The 18,393-nt window shown below is 23.3% G+C and overlaps 10 protein-coding genes across 10 annotated transcripts; 4 read left to right on the top strand and 6 right to left on the bottom strand.

The window, feature by feature from the left end:
* Positions 1–305: 305 nt before the first annotated feature.
* On the bottom strand, positions 306–2,189 carry DICPUDRAFT_97902 (uncharacterized protein; the record flags this gene model as incomplete). Its single annotated transcript, XM_003287983.1, has 2 exons — positions 2,016–2,189; positions 306–1,918 (listed from the first exon to the last, which is right to left on the bottom strand). Exons 1-2 carry the CDS (start codon positions 2,164–2,166, stop codon positions 306–308), a joined length of 1,764 nt encoding a protein of 587 aa, XP_003288031.1. The 5' UTR covers positions 2,167–2,189.
* A 257-nt stretch (positions 2,190–2,446) lies between these two features.
* On the top strand, positions 2,447–5,059 carry DICPUDRAFT_152234 (uncharacterized protein; the record flags this gene model as incomplete). Its single annotated transcript, XM_003288002.1, has 3 exons — positions 2,447–2,767; positions 2,848–3,200; positions 3,301–5,059. 3 exons carry the CDS (start codon positions 2,447–2,449, stop codon positions 5,057–5,059), a joined length of 2,433 nt encoding a protein of 810 aa, XP_003288050.1.
* Positions 5,060–5,149: 90 nt separating this feature from the next.
* On the bottom strand, positions 5,150–6,120 carry DICPUDRAFT_78861 (uncharacterized protein; the record flags this gene model as incomplete). Its single annotated transcript, XM_003287982.1, has 3 exons — positions 5,150–5,740; positions 5,803–5,940; positions 6,025–6,120. 3 exons carry the CDS (start codon positions 6,118–6,120, stop codon positions 5,150–5,152), a joined length of 825 nt encoding a protein of 274 aa, XP_003288030.1.
* A 1,065-nt stretch (positions 6,121–7,185) lies between these two features.
* On the bottom strand, positions 7,186–7,568 carry DICPUDRAFT_33450 (uncharacterized protein; the record flags this gene model as incomplete). Its single annotated transcript, XM_003287981.1, has 3 exons — positions 7,186–7,235; positions 7,307–7,350; positions 7,477–7,568. 3 exons carry the CDS (start codon positions 7,566–7,568, stop codon positions 7,186–7,188), a joined length of 186 nt encoding a protein of 61 aa, XP_003288029.1.
* Positions 7,569–8,318: 750 nt separating this feature from the next.
* On the top strand, positions 8,319–10,610 carry ABCB6 (uncharacterized protein; the record flags this gene model as incomplete). Its single annotated transcript, XM_003288001.1, has 3 exons — positions 8,319–8,808; positions 8,893–9,275; positions 9,336–10,610. 3 exons carry the CDS (start codon positions 8,319–8,321, stop codon positions 10,608–10,610), a joined length of 2,148 nt encoding a protein of 715 aa, XP_003288049.1.
* Positions 10,611–10,767: 157 nt separating this feature from the next.
* DICPUDRAFT_152231 (uncharacterized protein) lies at positions 10,768–12,740 on the top strand (the record flags this gene model as incomplete). Its single annotated transcript, XM_003288000.1, has 4 exons — positions 10,768–11,412; positions 11,471–11,833; positions 11,906–12,289; positions 12,351–12,740. The coding sequence occupies 4 exons, from the start codon at positions 10,768–10,770 to the stop codon at positions 12,738–12,740; spliced, it is 1,782 nt and encodes a 593-aa protein (XP_003288048.1).
* Positions 12,741–12,815: 75 nt separating this feature from the next.
* On the bottom strand, positions 12,816–13,941 carry DICPUDRAFT_78858 (uncharacterized protein; the record flags this gene model as incomplete). Its single annotated transcript, XM_003287980.1, has 4 exons — positions 12,816–12,878; positions 12,967–13,128; positions 13,206–13,355; positions 13,432–13,941. 4 exons carry the CDS (start codon positions 13,939–13,941, stop codon positions 12,816–12,818), a joined length of 885 nt encoding a protein of 294 aa, XP_003288028.1.
* Positions 13,942–14,785: 844 nt separating this feature from the next.
* Positions 14,786–15,488, bottom strand: DICPUDRAFT_55195 (uncharacterized protein; the record flags this gene model as incomplete). Its single annotated transcript, XM_003287979.1, has 1 exon — positions 14,786–15,488. The coding sequence occupies one exon, from the start codon at positions 15,486–15,488 to the stop codon at positions 14,919–14,921; it is 570 nt and encodes a 189-aa protein (XP_003288027.1). The 3' UTR covers positions 14,786–14,918.
* A 410-nt stretch (positions 15,489–15,898) lies between these two features.
* DICPUDRAFT_152229 (uncharacterized protein) lies at positions 15,899–16,639 on the top strand (the record flags this gene model as incomplete). Its single annotated transcript, XM_003287999.1, has 2 exons — positions 15,899–16,151; positions 16,347–16,639. 2 exons carry the CDS (start codon positions 15,899–15,901, stop codon positions 16,637–16,639), a joined length of 546 nt encoding a protein of 181 aa, XP_003288047.1.
* Positions 16,640–16,974: 335 nt separating this feature from the next.
* Positions 16,975–18,248, bottom strand: DICPUDRAFT_47703 (uncharacterized protein; the record flags this gene model as incomplete). Its single annotated transcript, XM_003287978.1, has 1 exon — positions 16,975–18,248. One exon carries the CDS (start codon positions 18,246–18,248, stop codon positions 17,124–17,126), a length of 1,125 nt encoding a protein of 374 aa, XP_003288026.1. The 3' UTR covers positions 16,975–17,123.
* Positions 18,249–18,393: the final 145 nt, after the last annotated feature.

The following is an 18,393-nucleotide window of genomic DNA, read 5'->3' as shown; positions in this document are numbered from 1 at the left end:
ATATATTAAAAATTATTATTATTTGTGTTTGAGCGAGTGTAAAATTTTAAAAATGAAAATTTTTTTTTTAAAATGAAAGAAAAAAAAATTAAAAAAAAAGAGAATTTTTGGAGATATTGAGAAAATTATTTTATTTATAAACATATTTTGGGGTATTTCTATGAAAATTCGATGTGTTCACATATATATCTAAATAGTGCGATTTAATGATTTTTCATTGGATATAATTATTTCTTTCTTTATTATTTTTATTTACATAAAAGAAATAATTTTTTTAAAAAAAATATCTGTAACTGTATTATTTTTTATATATTTTGTCTTGTTCTTGGAGCAAACGGAGTTTGGGCTTGATCAAAGCGATTTAAACGATTTAGTAAAGGTGAAAAGTTTTCGTCTGGATCTCTTTTTAAAAAGTTTTTAATTGCTGCTGGGGTTTGACCTTTTGGTAATGGTGTATTTTGCATATTTTTTAACAAATCTGTGGCACTTTCTGATAATTTAATTTCTTCGGAATCGTCCGGGTTTTGTTGTGGGATGAAAAATTCTGGTTTTGGTTTAAACTGTTGATTTGTTGGTTGGTGTGGATGTAGATAATCGATTGGATACTGGTTTTGTGGATTAATAGTTTCTACCTGAATTGGTTGGTTTACTTTTTGAAATTTATCTTTATTGATGTTGTTATTATTATTATTATTGATAATATTATTATTGTTATTTTTTATTATTGGTGATTTTTTATTTTTAATACTATGATCATTTAAATCCATAGAGTTACTTTGATTAATTTTTTTTGAGAGTTCTAATATTTTATTTTCAAGTTGTTGAAATTTTTCATCAATTGTGTTGCTATTACCATTAGTATTGTTATTACTTTTACTCTTTAAATTTATTTGTGGGCTGTTATTATCATTAAAAGGAGTGTATTTTGAAATTCTATTGTTTATATAATTATCACTTATATTATTATTATTATTTGAATTATTATGATTCTCTTGAAATGAGATTTCATCAACATCATCTTGATCCTTATTCTCTGGAACTAATGGGCTAAAGCTAACACTTTTCTTTTCTTTTTTTGATGATGTTACATTGTTTCCATTTGGTGTAAAATGTGTGTTTGTTTTTTTATTAGATGTAACTATATTATTTTGATTATTTTGATTATTTTTCATATTATTGATATTGTTATTAAACTTTTGATTATTAGATTGTTGGTTATGATTATTATTGCTATTACTGTTGTTGCCGCTACTATTATTATTATTAAATTGGGTAGATATAAAATCATTTTGACCAATATCACAATCGTAAAATAGCATTGAGTTTGATGAATGAGCGGGACTTTTATTATTACTTATATTAATATTACTTAATAAATTACCACCTGGTGTTTTAAATATATTTGTTTGATTGTTATTACTTTGATATGTAGTAGTATTTTCAAAAGGATTAAAATCCATTATCTTTGGAGTATCTATAACAAGTGGTACTTGATTGTCAGTATAGATTATTTGGGATGGGGAAGATGGTATATCGCCCTCGCCATTTAACAATATTTGCTGTATTCTTGGTACAGAGTAATCGTTAGATGTTATTGATAACAATGCAGTAAATCTACCGGGATATGGTGGTATAAACGATATATTACTTTCAAATTCATCATTTGGTGAAACAATGATTGGAAATGTAAAATTTGATACAATTTGAAATATTTCTTGTGGTTGGTGGTGAAAGTTATTTGATGGTGATGATGGACTGGTGTTATAGTTTGGATTATTAGCATTAGTATAATTAAATGTATTATTATGTCCATTTATTGTTTTATCATTATTATAACGATTAGGCGAGTTGAATGGTTTCATTGATTGTTGTAAAAATAAGTTTGTAATTATAAATGGTTTTGTATCAGTATTTGCCACTAATCATTATTAACAGGTAATTTATAAAATTTAAAGTAGTTAATTAGTGTATTGTTTAAAATGTTTTTTATTATCTATATATATGTATGTACTCACGTGTAAATTTAACAATTCTTTTTTTACCTATAATAACTCTGTGAAAATCGATGCCCCCAATTACGACAGTGCCAGAATGTGAGGATCTTAATGAATAATGATTTATTGTTGTATTATTTACATTTGGTTGTGGGGTATAGTGTTGATTCATTTTTCATATTGGTTTATTTTTCTTTTATTATTACTTATTTATAAACACAATTTTGATATTAATTCATTTAGAATAAAAAAAAAATAAAAATAAAAATTATTTATTTAAAAAAAAAATTCAAAAAATTCACATTTTTTTTTTTTTTTAAAAAAGCGCCTTATTTAAAAATCTTTTTTTTTTTTATTTATTTTTTTAAATTTTTACACACCCACAACAACTTATAAATATACTGTAATATTCACCCCCCCTATATACTCACACTACATAATCATATAATTAAATGAATAAGAGTGTTAAAAAACCTGGTGCATCAACATTCAAAGGATTTAAAAAAAATGATAAAACAGGGTCAAAAGTAAATTTAGAAGGTTTTGGACCTTTTATAGACGGTATAGACTATAGTGAAGAGGTAAAAAAATGTTGTGACTTTTTAGAAAACTATAGCTATAGAGATTATGTCTATAAAGATACAACTAATAACGAAGATGAACATATGGAACCTCAAGATATGGATGATATAGATAGTAATACTAATAATAATGGTAATAGTGGTAACAGGGTTAAACTGGCAGAAAATATATTTAAATATAGAGATATGATAGTAAGTATCACATATCTATATATAATATTTAATCATTTATTTATTGGTAATTAAATTTATATTTTTAATTTTAAAAATAGAAACAAGTTGCAAATAGAAAAAGAAAACAATTTGATATCGAATTGGATGATGTTTTTTATTATAAAAGAGATATAGAATTTGTACAATCAATAGAGAATCATACATTAACCTATCATAGACTATTTACATATGCATTGGATCAATTAATGCCACCACCACTTTCAGTACAATCAACCATCAATAATTCAGTCAATAATAGCAATAGCGAAGAAGAAATTTATCAAAATTCAGATATGGTTTTAGATTTATTAGCAGCCCAAAGAATTGAAAGAAAAAGACAACTATTAGAACAAAATGAAATAAAAGCAGATTCAACTGAATTTGATTTCCCAAAAGAAATTTTAAGAAGATTGTAAATATATATTTATTAATATTATTTTTTATTTTATTTATTTTTTGTTTTTTTAACTTACCAATTAATTATTTAAAATAATTTTTAATTTAAATTTTAGTGAATTACATTTAATACCAAGAATAAATAAACCATTAATACCAATTAGATTAATTAGAAGTGAACATATCGGTAGATTAGTTACATTAACAGGTATTTGTACACGTGTTACAGATGTTAAACCATTAGTAGTGATTGCATTGTATACATGTGATTCATGTGGTGCTGAAGTATTTCAAGAGGTTACATCACGTGAATTTATGCCATTATTTGATTGCAAGAGTAAACAGTGTAACGAAGCAGGTAAAAGAGCAGGTACTCTAACATTGCAAACTAGAGGTTCAAAATTTATAAAGTTTCAAGAGGTAAAAATTCAAGAAATTGCCAATCAAGTACCAATCGGTCACACTCCACGTTCAATAAAGGTGTACATGAGAGGTGAATTAACAAGAAAAGCCTCTCCTGGTGATATTGTCACATTAAGTGGTATATTTTTACCAACACCATACACTGGTCATAAAGCAATACGTGCAGGTTTATTAGCAGATACATTTATTGAAGCCCAAAAAGTTACTCAACACAAAAAAACCTATGAACAATTGGATCTTACAGAAGAGGTTATCAATAAAATCGAGATGGAGTCTCAAAGTGGATCAATTTACGAACGTTTATCAATGTCTTTAGCTCCAGAAATTTATGGCCATTTGGATGTAAAGAAAGCCCTCTTGTTAATGATGGTTGGTGGTCAAACAAAGCGCATGAGTGACGGTATGAACATTAGAGGAGATATCAACATTTGTTTAATGGGTGATCCGGGTGTAGCCAAAAGTCAATTACTTAAACATATCGCCAAAGTTGCACCACGTGGTATTTATACTTCAGGTAAAGGTAGCAGTGGTGTAGGTCTTACCGCTGCTGTTATCAAAGATTCGATATCTGGTGAATTTGTACTAGAAGGTGGTTCCTTAGTGTTGGCCGATATGGGTATTTGTTGTATTGATGAGTTTGATAAAATGGATGAAAGCGATCGTACTGCAATTCACGAAGTTATGGAACAACAAACCATCTCTATCGCCAAAGCTGGTATTACCACAACACTTAATGCCAGAACTTCAATTTTAGCCGCTGCCAATCCTGCATTAGGTCGTTACAATTTCAGCTATACTCCAGAAGAAAACTTTAGGCTTCCACATTCATTATTATCACGTTTCGATCTTTTATTCCTTATGGTTGACAAAGCAGATTTAGAAGCCGATCGTTTACTCTCTGAGCACGTTACATTTGTACATATGCACTCAATGCCACCACAACTCTCTTTTGATCCATTCGACCAAGAATTTATTCGTGCATATGTTTCACAGGCAAGAAAAATAACACCACATGTTCCAAAAGAACTAACTGACTTTGTTGTTGACTCTTATATCACCCTCAGAAAACAAGACTCTGAAAGTAAGCATCCATTCACTTATACTACTGCTCGTTCACTTTTAGGTATTCTTCGTTTAGCTCAAGCATTTGCAAGATTAAAATTCTCTGAAACTGTTTCAAAAGAAGATATTGAAGAGGCTATGCGTCTTATGTTTATGTCTAAAGAATCGATTAGAGTTAGTAAGGAAAAGAAAGCACATGTTAATCCAATTTCAGCTATTTATTCAATTATCAAAGACTTTTGTAAACAAAATAAAGTTTCAAAAGTTAATATTTTAGATATCCAGCAAAAAATAGTTTCATCTGGCTTCACTAAACAACAAATGGAAGAATGTTTTAGTGTTTATAAAGATGTTTTATATATTAATTCAGGTTCAATATTATTAGTTTAAAAAGATAAACAAAAAGAAGAAAAAAAAAAAAAGTTTAAAAAATATAATAAAAAACATTATTTGTAATAAATTTAAAATTTTTTTTTTATTTTAATTTGGACTTATTTCTGTAGATTTTAATGTTGATGTTGTATTTTCCGATAAATCTATTGATATAAAATGATTATCATCTTGTGGTCTTTGATTTAAAGAATATTGTTGGTTTTTTTGTTCATTTAAATTATTATCTTTACAAAATGTACTATTATTATTATTACTGTCATTATTATTATTATTATTATTATTATTATTATTATTATTATTATTATTATTATTATTATTATTTATATTAATTATATAGTGATTTTCATCAATTTGTTTTATAATTGTTGTATTACTATTGCTATTTGTTTCGTTTTGATAACCATCAACACAAATTATTAATGATGGTTTTTTATCTTGGTTAGTTGATGTATTGTCTTTTTCTTCCCTTATTATATCATTTTCGTATTCTATTATTGATCTTTGTTTTCTTGCAAAGTGCATTGTTAATACTTCTGTTGAAAACCAGATAATTTCGCAAATTGATTGAAATATATCTTTTGGTGTAATTGTACCAGAAAAATCGCTCCATATATCTGAATTCATCAAAATTAATGGTATAAAGTCAAATAAAAATAAAACTAAACTAAATAAGAAAAACTAAATATTTTAAATTAATATAATTACAATAAATTATTATTAAAATTAAAACTAATATTTACAATAAATAATAAAACCGATCTTCTACTATAACTTGATATAAATCCAAAAATCATTGTAGCAAAATCAAATGAAAAAGAAATATAAATATACCATGGTAAAAATTGATAATAAAATGAAAATATAAACACTATTGTTATCTATAAATTCCAAAAAAAAAAAAAAAAAGGTTAATTTTATGTATAAAATAATACTGTATAAAACCTATACTAAAATATATTTACCAATTTTAATAAAAGGGTTAACTGTAACATGCATCCTATTTTTCCTATATTATCGAAGCATTGCTTTTTAAAAAAGTTATAAATCAAGAAAATCATTTATGTCACAAAAGAAAAAAAAAAAATTAATGTTTTTTTTTTTTATTTATTTTTTATTTATTTAGTAAAAAAAAAAACTAAAAAAAATAAACTATTAAAATAGTGTATAACTAAAAAAGATAAAATTTAAAAATAAAAAAAAAAAAAAATTTATTGATAACAATAATTAATTAAAAATATAAAAATTTATGTAAATATAAAAATACCTTTTTTTAGATATATTTTTTATATTTGTGTGTGTGTATTTTCTTTTCAATTTACTTTCTCCTCTTTATTTATTTTTTTTAGTTATAAATATACATTCATATACCTTAATTGATATAATTATATAAATATTATTAGTTTGTGTTATTTTTATTTGTGTGAAGTGTGGTAGTGTGATATTTTTTTTTTATTTTGCGTGGGTATGTAGAATGTTTGTGTGATATTAAAAAACAAATTTCAAAAGGGGTTAAAAATAAATCAAATGATAGATGGAAAATAAATAAAAAAAACATATGAATATCCTATAAAAATATTTAGCACTATTAAATCTAATTATTTTTAATTTATCCAAATACAAGTATCTATTAATAAATTAGTAAATTGGCTTTTTTATAAAAGTTATATATATAAACAAAACAAAAAAATACATAAAGCTTAGAAAAAAAAAAAACAATTGAATAATGATGTAAAAAATTGTATAATGTAAACTTTGAAAGTCTCTTTATATTAATATACAAATAAATAAAAACACTATTTTTACTATTATTATTTTATGATTAAAGATTTACTTTTGTGATATTATCTCTTTAAAATCTTGATTTTCTTTTATTTTATTTTATTTTTTATATTTTTATTTATGTTCCTATTTATTATATATTTGTAAATATGTATAAGTGTATTATGTACATGGGTATAATTTATTTTGATCCTATTTTTAGTTTTTAAAAATAAATAATTTTATTATTATTATTATTATTTATTATTATTATTATTATTATTATTATTATTATTATTATTATTATTATTTATATTATGATTTTTGATTTTTGATTTTTCAACAAAATGTTATTAAACTATTTTCTAAAATTTGTTTTTAGAACTTGAATTCTTTACGATTTCAAGACCTTTATCTTTTAAAAATGATTATATAGGTTAATATTAATCTTTTAATACGTTTTTCTTTTTTTTTTAAAATACTTACTAAAAATCATTTCTCCTGAATTTAAATAAATCAAAAGACCTGTTCTAACTTTATCGTTTCTTATTTTACTAACTGATCTGATTCTGTTTGTGTTAAATAATGAAAAAAATGAAAAATTAGTAAAAATGAATAGAACAAACCTGATTATAAACTATATTATGTATCCATACAATGAATAATTGGTAAAATGTCTAACTGCTGCTACGCCTGTGCTTAAAATAGCGGCATCGGCAACAAATGAAACGATATGTGAAAATAACATTCTGTGTGATGAAATGAAATTAAATTTTTTGAAATTTTTTAAAAAAAAATAAAAAATAAAAATTTTTTGAAAAAATAAATTAAATGATTTTGGAAAAAAAAATTTATATTGATTTATTTATGGAAATATTTAAATTTATTGAGTGAATCAATTTATCTATTCAATTAATTCTTTTTAGACTTTGATTCCAAAAGTTACACGAAAAAATGATTCTAAAATTTTTATTTTTTTATTTTAATTTTCCTTTTTTTTAATTTCATTTTTTTTTTATTTAAATTTTTATTTTTTTATTTTTTTTATTTTTATTTTTATTTTTATTTTTATTTTTTTGAAATTGTATAAATAGTGAAAATATTTATAAATCATTTTAAATATTCACACCCCTTCTAAACACACATTTTCACACAAAAATAATAGAAAAAAAATCATTATTATTTAGTAGTTTTTTTTTTTTTAAATATTAAAAACAATTATTTTTCTTTTTTTTTTTATATTATTATCTGTTTATTATAGTTTTGCAGATAATAATAATATTTAATTTGTAAACAAAAAAAAAAAAAAACATTTTTTATTTTTTTTAATAGTTGTTTCCACACTGGAATTAAGATTTCATTTTTAGTGAAAATATAAATATAAATATATAAATATAAATATAAATATAAATAAATTAAAAAGTATAAATAAAATATTAATAAATATAAAATATAAATAAATAAATAATATAATATAAAAACAAATAAATAAATCAAGATGGGTAGGTTTGGGGCAGTATCATATAGACAAGTTAGGATGAGTGAATCCTATACATCTGATGAAAATGAAAATGAAAAAAAGCCAAGATGGTTTCAGCCTAAAAAATGGTTAAAGCAAACATTACCAGAAAGTGTTAGTAAAAGATTGTTCACAGAAACTTTAGAAGACGAAATAGAATTAAGAATAAAAGAAGGTGGCAAAACTAGAAAAGAAGTAGAGAATGACTTGATATCCCAAATTCCTTTATCTCAATTATCAGTTACCAACATTAACAATATTAGAAGTAAAGAATCGGAGCTTGCTTTAAAGAAACCAGGTTGGGTAATGGCAGGGAAAATGATTAAACTACTTTTACCTTATTATTGGGCCAAGGGTAATCTCTCGTTGAAAATTCGTGTAATTGTTTGTGTTTCAATTATTTTTGCAAGTAAATTGTTAAATCTTTACACACCAATTCTTTTCAAGAATATTATTAATAATCTTCCAGGTATGTATATAATCAAACCATTTTTACTCTTTTTACATTTGTGTTATTAACTTTTTTTATTTTTTTTATCTATGTAATGTATAGCACACGTACCTTGGCATTGGCTTGTTGCATATGGTCTATGTACATTGGTTCAAAAGTGTATTTGGGATATTCGTGATTTAATTTTTCAAGATGTTAGTGACAATGCTGTAAAGCATATTAATTTAGAAACTTTTGACCATCTCTTCGACCTATCACTTAGTTATCATTTAAATAAAAGAACAGGTAGTCTAATCAAAATTGTAGAAAGAGGTGCAAATAGTGTAGTTCAATTATTATCATTACTCTTATTCAATATCTTCCCAACTCTTTTAGAATTATTCACTGTAACAGTATTTTTATTATTCTCTTATGGATCTGCTTTTGCCGTTATCAATTTATTTTCTTGTTTACTTTATATAGGTTTCACATTATTTTTAACTGAAGTAAGTAATGCTATAATTGTTATTTTATCTATTTTATTTTATATTAATTTTTATTTTTAGTGGAGAACTCAACATAGAAGGTTAGCAAATAAAAAAGAAAATGAAGCATCAGATATTAAAGTCGATTCATTAATGAATTTCGAAACAATTAAATATTTTACTGCCGAGGCTCACGAAAGAAAGAGATATGAAACCTCATTAAACGAATATTTTTATGTAAACAAGAAATCAAAGGTATCATATTTTATTTTAAATTTTGGTCAAGCATTCATCATTATATTTGGTTCTATTTTAGGTCTATCACTTGCAGTTTGGAGAGCAGCAGAACAACCATCATTTAGTACTGGTGATATCATTGCCATTAATTTATATATAGCTCAAATGTTTGCACCACTATCATGGTTGGGTACATCTTATAGAATGATTTTACAATCTTTTACAGATATAGAACAACTATTCGATTTATTGCACACTGCCCCTGACGTTGCTGACTCCCCAGATGCCACCGAATTAAATTTATTCGACCATTTAACAGGTCATACAAGATTACCATCGGTCGAATTTAAAGATGTTCATTTCTCCTATAAATCATCCCAAGCTGGGTCAGCTAAAAATAGTGAAGGTAATGTCGATGTAATCAAAGGTGTATCTTTTTCAATTCCAGCCGGTAAATCTGTGGCTCTTGTAGGCAGTAGTGGTGGCGGTAAATCAACACTATTCCGTTTACTTTGTAGATTCTATGATGTTGACCAAGGAGAAATTTTAGTTGATGGTCAAAATGTTAAAAATTTAACTCAACTCTCACTCAGAAAAATTATTGGTGTTGTACCACAAGATATCGTACTATTCAATGACACAATTGCCTATAACATTGGTTTTGGTAATAGAAATGCTACTGATGATCAAATTATAGAGGCTGCAAAGAGATCTCAAATTATGGAATTTATTAATAAATCACCAGAAGGTTTCAAAACAGTTGTAGGTGAAAGAGGTCTTAGATTATCAACAGGTGAAAAACAAAGAGTTTCAATTGCAAGAGCCTTATTGAAGAATCCACCCATTTTAATTCTTGATGAAGCAACTTCCTCTTTGGATACATTCACCGAAAGAAATATTCAGAATGCTCTTAATGAAGTTTCATATGGTCGTACAACACTAGTAATTGCCCATCGTTTGTCAACTATTGTAAACTGTGATGAAATTATTGTATTAAAGAAAGGTGTAATAGCAGAAAGAGGTACTCATAATCAACTTTTAGAATTAAATGGTGAATATGCTTTACTTTGGAACGAACAGGCTTCAAAAAAAGCTACAAATACAATTCCAATCGAATAAATTTATTTTATTTTTAAAATTAAATCTAAAACAATCATAAAAAAATATTTATTTTAATTTCAACTTTTTTTTTTTTTTTTAATTTTTTTTTTCAACAAATTGCTTTTATTAAAATTTTTTTTTTTTTAATTTTTTTATTGTTATTTTAAAAAAAAAAATGGAACCTTCATCATATATTAAAAAAAATGATAAAATAGTTTTAATGTGCAACTATGGTTTTAGGGACATGACAATTAATTTATTAAATTGTTTCGAAAAATTAAATATATCAAGAGATAGATTTTTATTATATGCAATCGATGACAAATCCCATCAATTTTTCAAGAGCAAAGGTATTGAAAGTATCAGATTTTCAAGAGATGAAACAAATAAGAAAATAAACACAGAATTTTTTGATAACGAAGGTGTTTATGGGGAAGAAGCAGAATCATATGGCAATATTGGATTTAGAGCAATTTGTAATGAAAAACCATTAGTTGTTTTAGAAGTTTTAAAACAAGGTTACAATGTATTGTGGACAGATACCGATATAGTTTGGCAAAAAGATCCATTTATTCACTTTTATAACGAAATTAATAAGAGCAACGGTTTCGAAAATAATGATGATATCGATCTTTATGTCCAGCAAGATGATGATGATATTTGCGCAGGTTTCTATTTCATCAGATCAAATCCCAAAACAATCAAATACATTCATGACACTATAGCATTTTTAAATCCAATGATTGACGACCAAATTGCTATGCGATTATTTTTAAAAAGTCAAGGTGTTAATATCCTATCAAAAGAAATTCTATTAAAAGTAAATAATTATTAAAAAAACATTTATTTATAGTGATACTAATACCAATAATAAAAAGAATCAAAATAGTGATAAAATTAAATATGTATTATTAGATAGAAAATTATTTCCAAATGGTACAGCTTATTTTAATTTAAAACTTACACAAAGAGCAAATATTACACCATACATTGTTCATAATAATTGTATCATTGGTCATAGAAGTAAAAAAGAAAGATTTATAGAATATGGTCTTTGGAGTGTTGATGAAAAGAGTTTAGATATTAGCAATAATGATAATATTTCAAATAATGAAAAAACTTTAATATCACCCAAACATATTCTAAAGGCTCATACAGATATTATTACAAGTATCTCTTCATCAAACAATCAACTATATACAACTTCTATGGACAAATCAATTAAAATCTGGGAGATAAATGTAAGATACGATTATATCCCTCTTTAATATATGAAATATAAAACTAATCTTTTATAAATTTATATTATATAGGGTAATACACAATTGTTTAAAGTTTTAAAATCAAAATATATTCATAGAAGAGGTGCAATTTGGAGCACTTTTATAGATGACATTAAGGAAACTATTTTAACAGCTTCACATGATAAAACTGTTCAAATTTGGAATAAAAACTTTGAATCCATCAATACATTTTCAGGTCATACCGGTATAATCAATCAAATGGTAGTTATTCCAAACTCTGATTATATATTGACATGCTCTGATGATTCTACAATTAGGTTGTTTAGCACTCAAGATTCTAGCTATAAAAGGGTATATTTGGGTCATAGTAGTTGGGTTTCATCGATAGCCTTTAATAATAATATAATTTATTCATGTTCCAATGATGAAACCATTAGACTTTGGGATTTTAAGGTATGTAATATAACATTAACAATATACTTTCTGCGTATAATTAACAATATTTTTTATTTAGACTGGTAGATGTTTAAATATTATTAAACCATACCAAGGATGGATTAGAAAAATAATTTTAAATTTAAATAACTTGATAAGTGCAGGTAATGATGGAACAATAAAAATTTGGCAATGTAATGAGCAAGGTTATATTATTAACGAAGAACAATTTAAAGAAATCTATACAAATGGAAATTCTTCAATTAATGACATGGTAGTTCATGAAAATATTCTATACTGTGCCTTTGATAATGGTTCTTTGAAATCATACAATTTAACAACATTGCAATTAGAAAAAGACTATCTTGGCCATAAACCATCCTCTATTAATTGCATCCATGTTTCCAAATCTTTAAATCTATTATTTACTGGTGGTTTCGATAGACAAATAAAATCGTGGGAATTATAACTAAATAAAATAAACTTTATTATTATATTTAAATTCTATAGAAAAAAAAAAAAAAAAACTATAATATTATTTAAATTAATTAATTTTTTGGGTTTCAGTTTCTGGTGGCTCGTCTTTTAACAAAGATAATGGATTTAACTAAAATATTTAAAAAAAAAAAATTATAATTAATAAATCAGTATAAAAATAATAAAAACTATAGCATGAATTAAAAACCACTGCATACTCTTAAAATAACTTTGCCCGTTAATAGTCTTTTTGGGATTGGGCCATAGCTTCTTGAATCTTTTGATGTACTTGGATTATCTCCCTCTATCCAAACATAGCCTTTTGGAATTGTAAATAAAACTGTACCAGTGTCTGAATGGAAAAGAATTGTGTCACCCTCCTAAAAAAAAAATAAAAAATCTTTTAGTATATACTGTATTTATATTTATATGAATATCAATACCATCAATAACATACAACAAATTTAATTCTTTTACAAATATTATAATCTCCAGTAGTTGGTGAAATTGCTGTAACTAAGTCATTAACTTGAAAATCTCTTGTTAATCTATTAATTAATAAAACTGCACCTGAATTAATTGTTGGTTGCATTGAAGAACCCTGACACTATATAATAAAAAAATTAAAATTTTTATTAAAATTTTGATTTATATTCATGGATGACTACTAATAATAAACTTACATATGTAAAATCTAAAATATAATATCTTATTAAATAATTAACTAATGTTATTTTAACTACCAACATTAAGAGTGCTCTTCCATCAAATAAATTTTTAATTTCTTGTATTTTTTCATTTTCTAACTTTTGCTTAAATTCATTGTTAGCATTATCATTTTTAAAACTATTATAATAATCTTTGTCCTGTTTATTATTATTATTATTATTACTATTACTATTACTACTATTATTACTATTATTACTATTATTATTATTATTAAGTATTTCTTCTTTATTTATTGTATTTATATCTTTTTTATTATCACTTGTTGTATAAAATCTTATATTAAAATTTTTAAATGGAAAGTTATTACTGAAATCATTATTTTTAAAATTTATATGATTACTGTTATAACAATAATTAAAATTTATATGATTTGTTTTGTATGGTGTACTGTTGATATTTATAAATTTTAATTGTTTATCTGCTATAATATTTTTAAAAAATTTGATGTTCAACCTTTTAATCATGATTGTGGTTTTGAACTTTGCGATAATGTTTTATTGTTTATTTTATTAAAAAAATGAAAAATGAAAAAAATAAATAAAATTTTAAAAAAAATATTTTATAAAAAATAATTTAAAAAATAAAAATTTCAAAATTGAAAAAAATAAAAAAAAATAAAAATAAATAAAAAGTTTTTGAAAAGATAAACAGAAATAATTAATAGTTTTAGAAAACATAATAATTTTTTTAAATTTTTTTTCCAAGAATTAAAGAATAATATATATTTATACCATAAATATTAAAGTAATTTATTATTAAAATGTAATTTTTTATTAAATAAAGATAATTTAATAAAAAAAACTATATAAAATCCATCAATTTTTATCCAATAAAAATGTGTCGGGGAAAATTTAATAATTTTGATAACACCCAAAAGATATAAATTTATTGTGAATATAAAACTAAAATGCAACTATGGAATTATTTTTGAAAATCAAAACTTAGTTTTGATTTTATTTTAATTTTAAAAATTTCTATTATTGGAAATTATAATTGAGATTTGGTTAAAATTACAATTTTTATTTGTAAATAATTATAAAAAATTTCATATTAATAAAACATTTTAAAATATTTTAAAGTATTGGAAAAAAATCAATTTTGAGTAATAACTAATTGATTAATTTAAATTCATTCATTAATTAATTAAATTATTTAATTAATTAAAAATATTGAATAAAAATTTAAAAAAAAAAAAATTTGGAAAAAATTTGTTTTTGAAAAAAAAAAAGTTCATACAAACAGTATGATAAAAAAATGTTCAAAAAAACTTTATTTATATATATTTTTTTTATAACTTTTTTATTTTTTAATTTTTTTTATTGATTTTATTTTTGTTAAAATTTGTAGTTATTATTTTAATGAGTTTAAACAAAAAAATAATAAAACGATGATTTAAATATTTTTTTTTTTTTTTTTTTTGAAAATTATTTTTATAATTGATTTATACACTAGCAATAGTTTCGATTATACCTTCGCTTGAACCTTTATTTTCGGCGGCTAATTTTTCTTGTTTAACTTTATAATCGTAGATGGCTCTTTTAATGGCTTGTTCGGCAAGCATACTGCAATGCATTTTAACTGGTGGAAGTGAAAGATGTTTGGCGATATCGGTATTTTTAATTTCTAAGCATTCATCTAAAGTTTTTCCCTTGACCCATTCGGTTGCTAATGAGGATGATGCAATGGCAGATCCACAGCCAAAAGTTTTAAAACAAACGTCGACAACTTTATTTTCCTTAACTTTAATTTGAATTTTCATAACATCACCACATGCTGGGGCACCAACGGTTGCAGTGCCAACATCAATAGATTTTTTATCGAATGAACCTACATTTCTTGGGTTGTTGTAATGATCTAATACTCTTTCGTGATAATTTCTCTTTATAATTCCGTTATTTAAATTATTATTATTTACTGAAAGAAAACTAGTTGAAGGTCTAATAACTGAATTTGAATTTCTTAATAAACCATTTGAAGTTATTCTTAATGTATTTTTAATAATTGAGTTCATTTTCTTTATTTATTTATACTTTATTATATTATTATTTTTCTATTTTAATATATTATTTATTTATTTATTTATTTATTAATTAATTAATTAATTAATTTAGAAAATATCTTTTTATTAATATGCACACAAGTAAAAAGAAAAGTAAAAGAAAATAAAAAAAAAAAATAAAAAAAAAAGGTTTAAAAAAAACAAAAAAAATAAAATAAAAAAATAAAAAAATAAAAAATATTTTTTTTTTAAAATTTTTTTTTTTTTTTTTTTTTTTTTTTTTTAAATTATTTTAATTTCCAGATACACCTAATTTTTATAATATATAACCATCTTTGATTCTTTTTTTATCAAAATTATATTCTTTTTTTATATAATTATTTTTGATAAAATAGAATAAAATATATCAGATATAAATTAAGATGAGTGAAATACAACCAATACAAGATGAAAATAACACTAATAATAATAATATAGAAAATGATAATAATAATAATAATGAAAATATACAAACAGAACAAACACAAACAGAACCACATAAAGATTCAAAAGCTATATTAGCAAACGGTTTATATTTATTATTATCACCAGTTGTAAAAGAATGCGATGCTAAAATTCAAGAGGTATATTATTCACAAAAAGCATTATCTGACCAAATTGATAGTTTATCTAGAGGTAGGTTTAATACATTAAAATAATTTAAATTATAATAATAATAATAATAGTTATTGTAAAAATTGAAACAATAAAAAATTGTAATTTTTCAGAATAATTTAAATCTAACCACACATATTTTTTTTTTTTTATAATTATCTGAAATAACACACAAATTTTCTAATATTTCAATCAAATAATATTTTTAAATAATAGAACTTGATGAATTTAACAATAATGCACAGGTTCCACCATTATTACCACATATACAAAAACTTTTAAATGCAAGAGGAAGATTATTAGCAGTTAATAGTAAACTTTCATTAGTTATGAGCAGATTGGAAAAATTATCGACTTCCATTAATCAACAACAACAACAAGCACTTTCACAACAACAACAACTTGAAATTCAACAAAATACACATAAATCAGTTTCTGATAGAATTAGTTCTTTATTCAGTGGAAAAAAGACAACACCAACAACTTCAAATGTACAACCAAATAACTAAAGAAAACAAAAAATAAAAAATAAAAAATAAAAATAAAATAATTGTATTTATTAATTAAAAATTGACCAATAGTTTTTCCCTTTATTTTATAAAACTTTGTTATTATTAATATTAATATTTATGTTTAGATTGGCTTTGGTGTTTGATATTTGGGATTATAACTCTTAATTTATGCAGGTGTTTTAATATTTATATATTATAAAATAAATAAAAAAAATAATAAAAAAAAGAAAGATTATAATTAAAACCTATATATACTATTTTTTTAAATTTTATTACAATAATGTTTTTTTTTTTTTTTAAATAAATAACCTTTTTTTCTTTTTTTTTTTTTTCAAAGCTAAAACGATTTTTGAATCTGTGTTTTTTGTCTGTTGTTGTCTGTTGTTGTTGTTGTTTTTTTGTTGTTTTTTGTTGTTTAAAATTTATATTATATTTTATATTTTATATTTTTTTATTATATTATTTATTATTTATTATATATTTAAAATTCGACTTTATTTAAAGGTATTGGTTCAGAACTATTATTACTATTTGTTGAATTGGTAGCACTTTGTAAAATTGAAAAAGCACGTTGAATTTCTTGTTTTTTATCGTCGGAAATATTTTTACTTATAATTAAATCGGTCACTTCAACTCTAAGAGCGGTGATCATCATTTCTTTGTCAAAGATAATGGATAAACACCATTCAAATTCAAACTCTGGATCATTTTCGGCCCCACCAGTGGATTGTTGTCGTTTTGAATGTGATGCAACTACGGTACCATCGGTTTCAAAAGTAATTCTCATACGCCAGCTTCCTCTCTTGTCTCTAAATGGTAAATCTTCAAATAAATTGGCTTTAATAAAATAATAACTTGGTAAAATAATTTTTTGATGGCAAACTTTTAATAATGACATTAATCTACTATTTTCACCGACCTCAGCACCGAGTAATGCCAATAATTGTTGAGACATATCACCTGACCCCTTGATATAGTTTGAAAAGTTGTTTTTAATTCTTTTTTCTTTTTCTTCTCCATCTAAAAGATGTGCCAAGTTGGTCAATACTTGATAAACTACCTCTTCTTTCTTTAGAACTTGGGCTGTTGAAAAACCATGTGATGTTAATGTTGTTAATGATGTATATTTAGAATTATGTTCAAGTAATTGTTCCGATTTTGGTGTTATATTCTCATTTTGTTGTGTTGTTGTTGATGTATTATTATTATTGTTATCTTGTTGGGATTGTTGTTGGGATTGTTGTTGTAAAGCATCTAAATTTTCAGATGATGGGATTGTATTATTATTTAATGATATTGATGTAACATTTGAAAAACTAATATTTGATAATCTATCTAACTTATCGATAATTTCAATCTTATGGCCTAATCTTGGTATATCAGTATGAATAGCTAATTTTTCGTGTGATCTCTTCCAAATTCCGATTGTATTTGGTTTCCAATTTAATGCAACTTGATTTAAATTATTTTTGTGTTCATCTTGGAATTTTTTAGCATCAGCACTTGAAATATCCTGATTGTTACTCTTTGATATATTAGAGCTTAATCTTTTTTTATTTTTAGTTGAATTGTTTGCTTTTTTTGGTTTTGAAGCACATGAACCCATTTTTAAATTGATATTGGTATGTTGATTTTTTGGAAAAAAAATTCGAAATTAAAAAAAAAAAATTAAAAAAAGTTTGTGCACTTTATATTTAGATTTTTTAATATTATTATAAAATTATATTATTTAAAAAAAAATATGATTGACC

Source organism: Dictyostelium purpureum (genome assembly GCF_000190715.1).
Source record: "Dictyostelium purpureum unplaced genomic scaffold DICPUscaffold_120, whole genome shotgun sequence".
Lineage (NCBI taxonomy): Eukaryota > Evosea > Eumycetozoa > Dictyosteliales > Dictyosteliaceae > Dictyostelium > Dictyostelium purpureum.
This window is presented reverse-complemented; position numbering and strand designations above follow the sequence as displayed.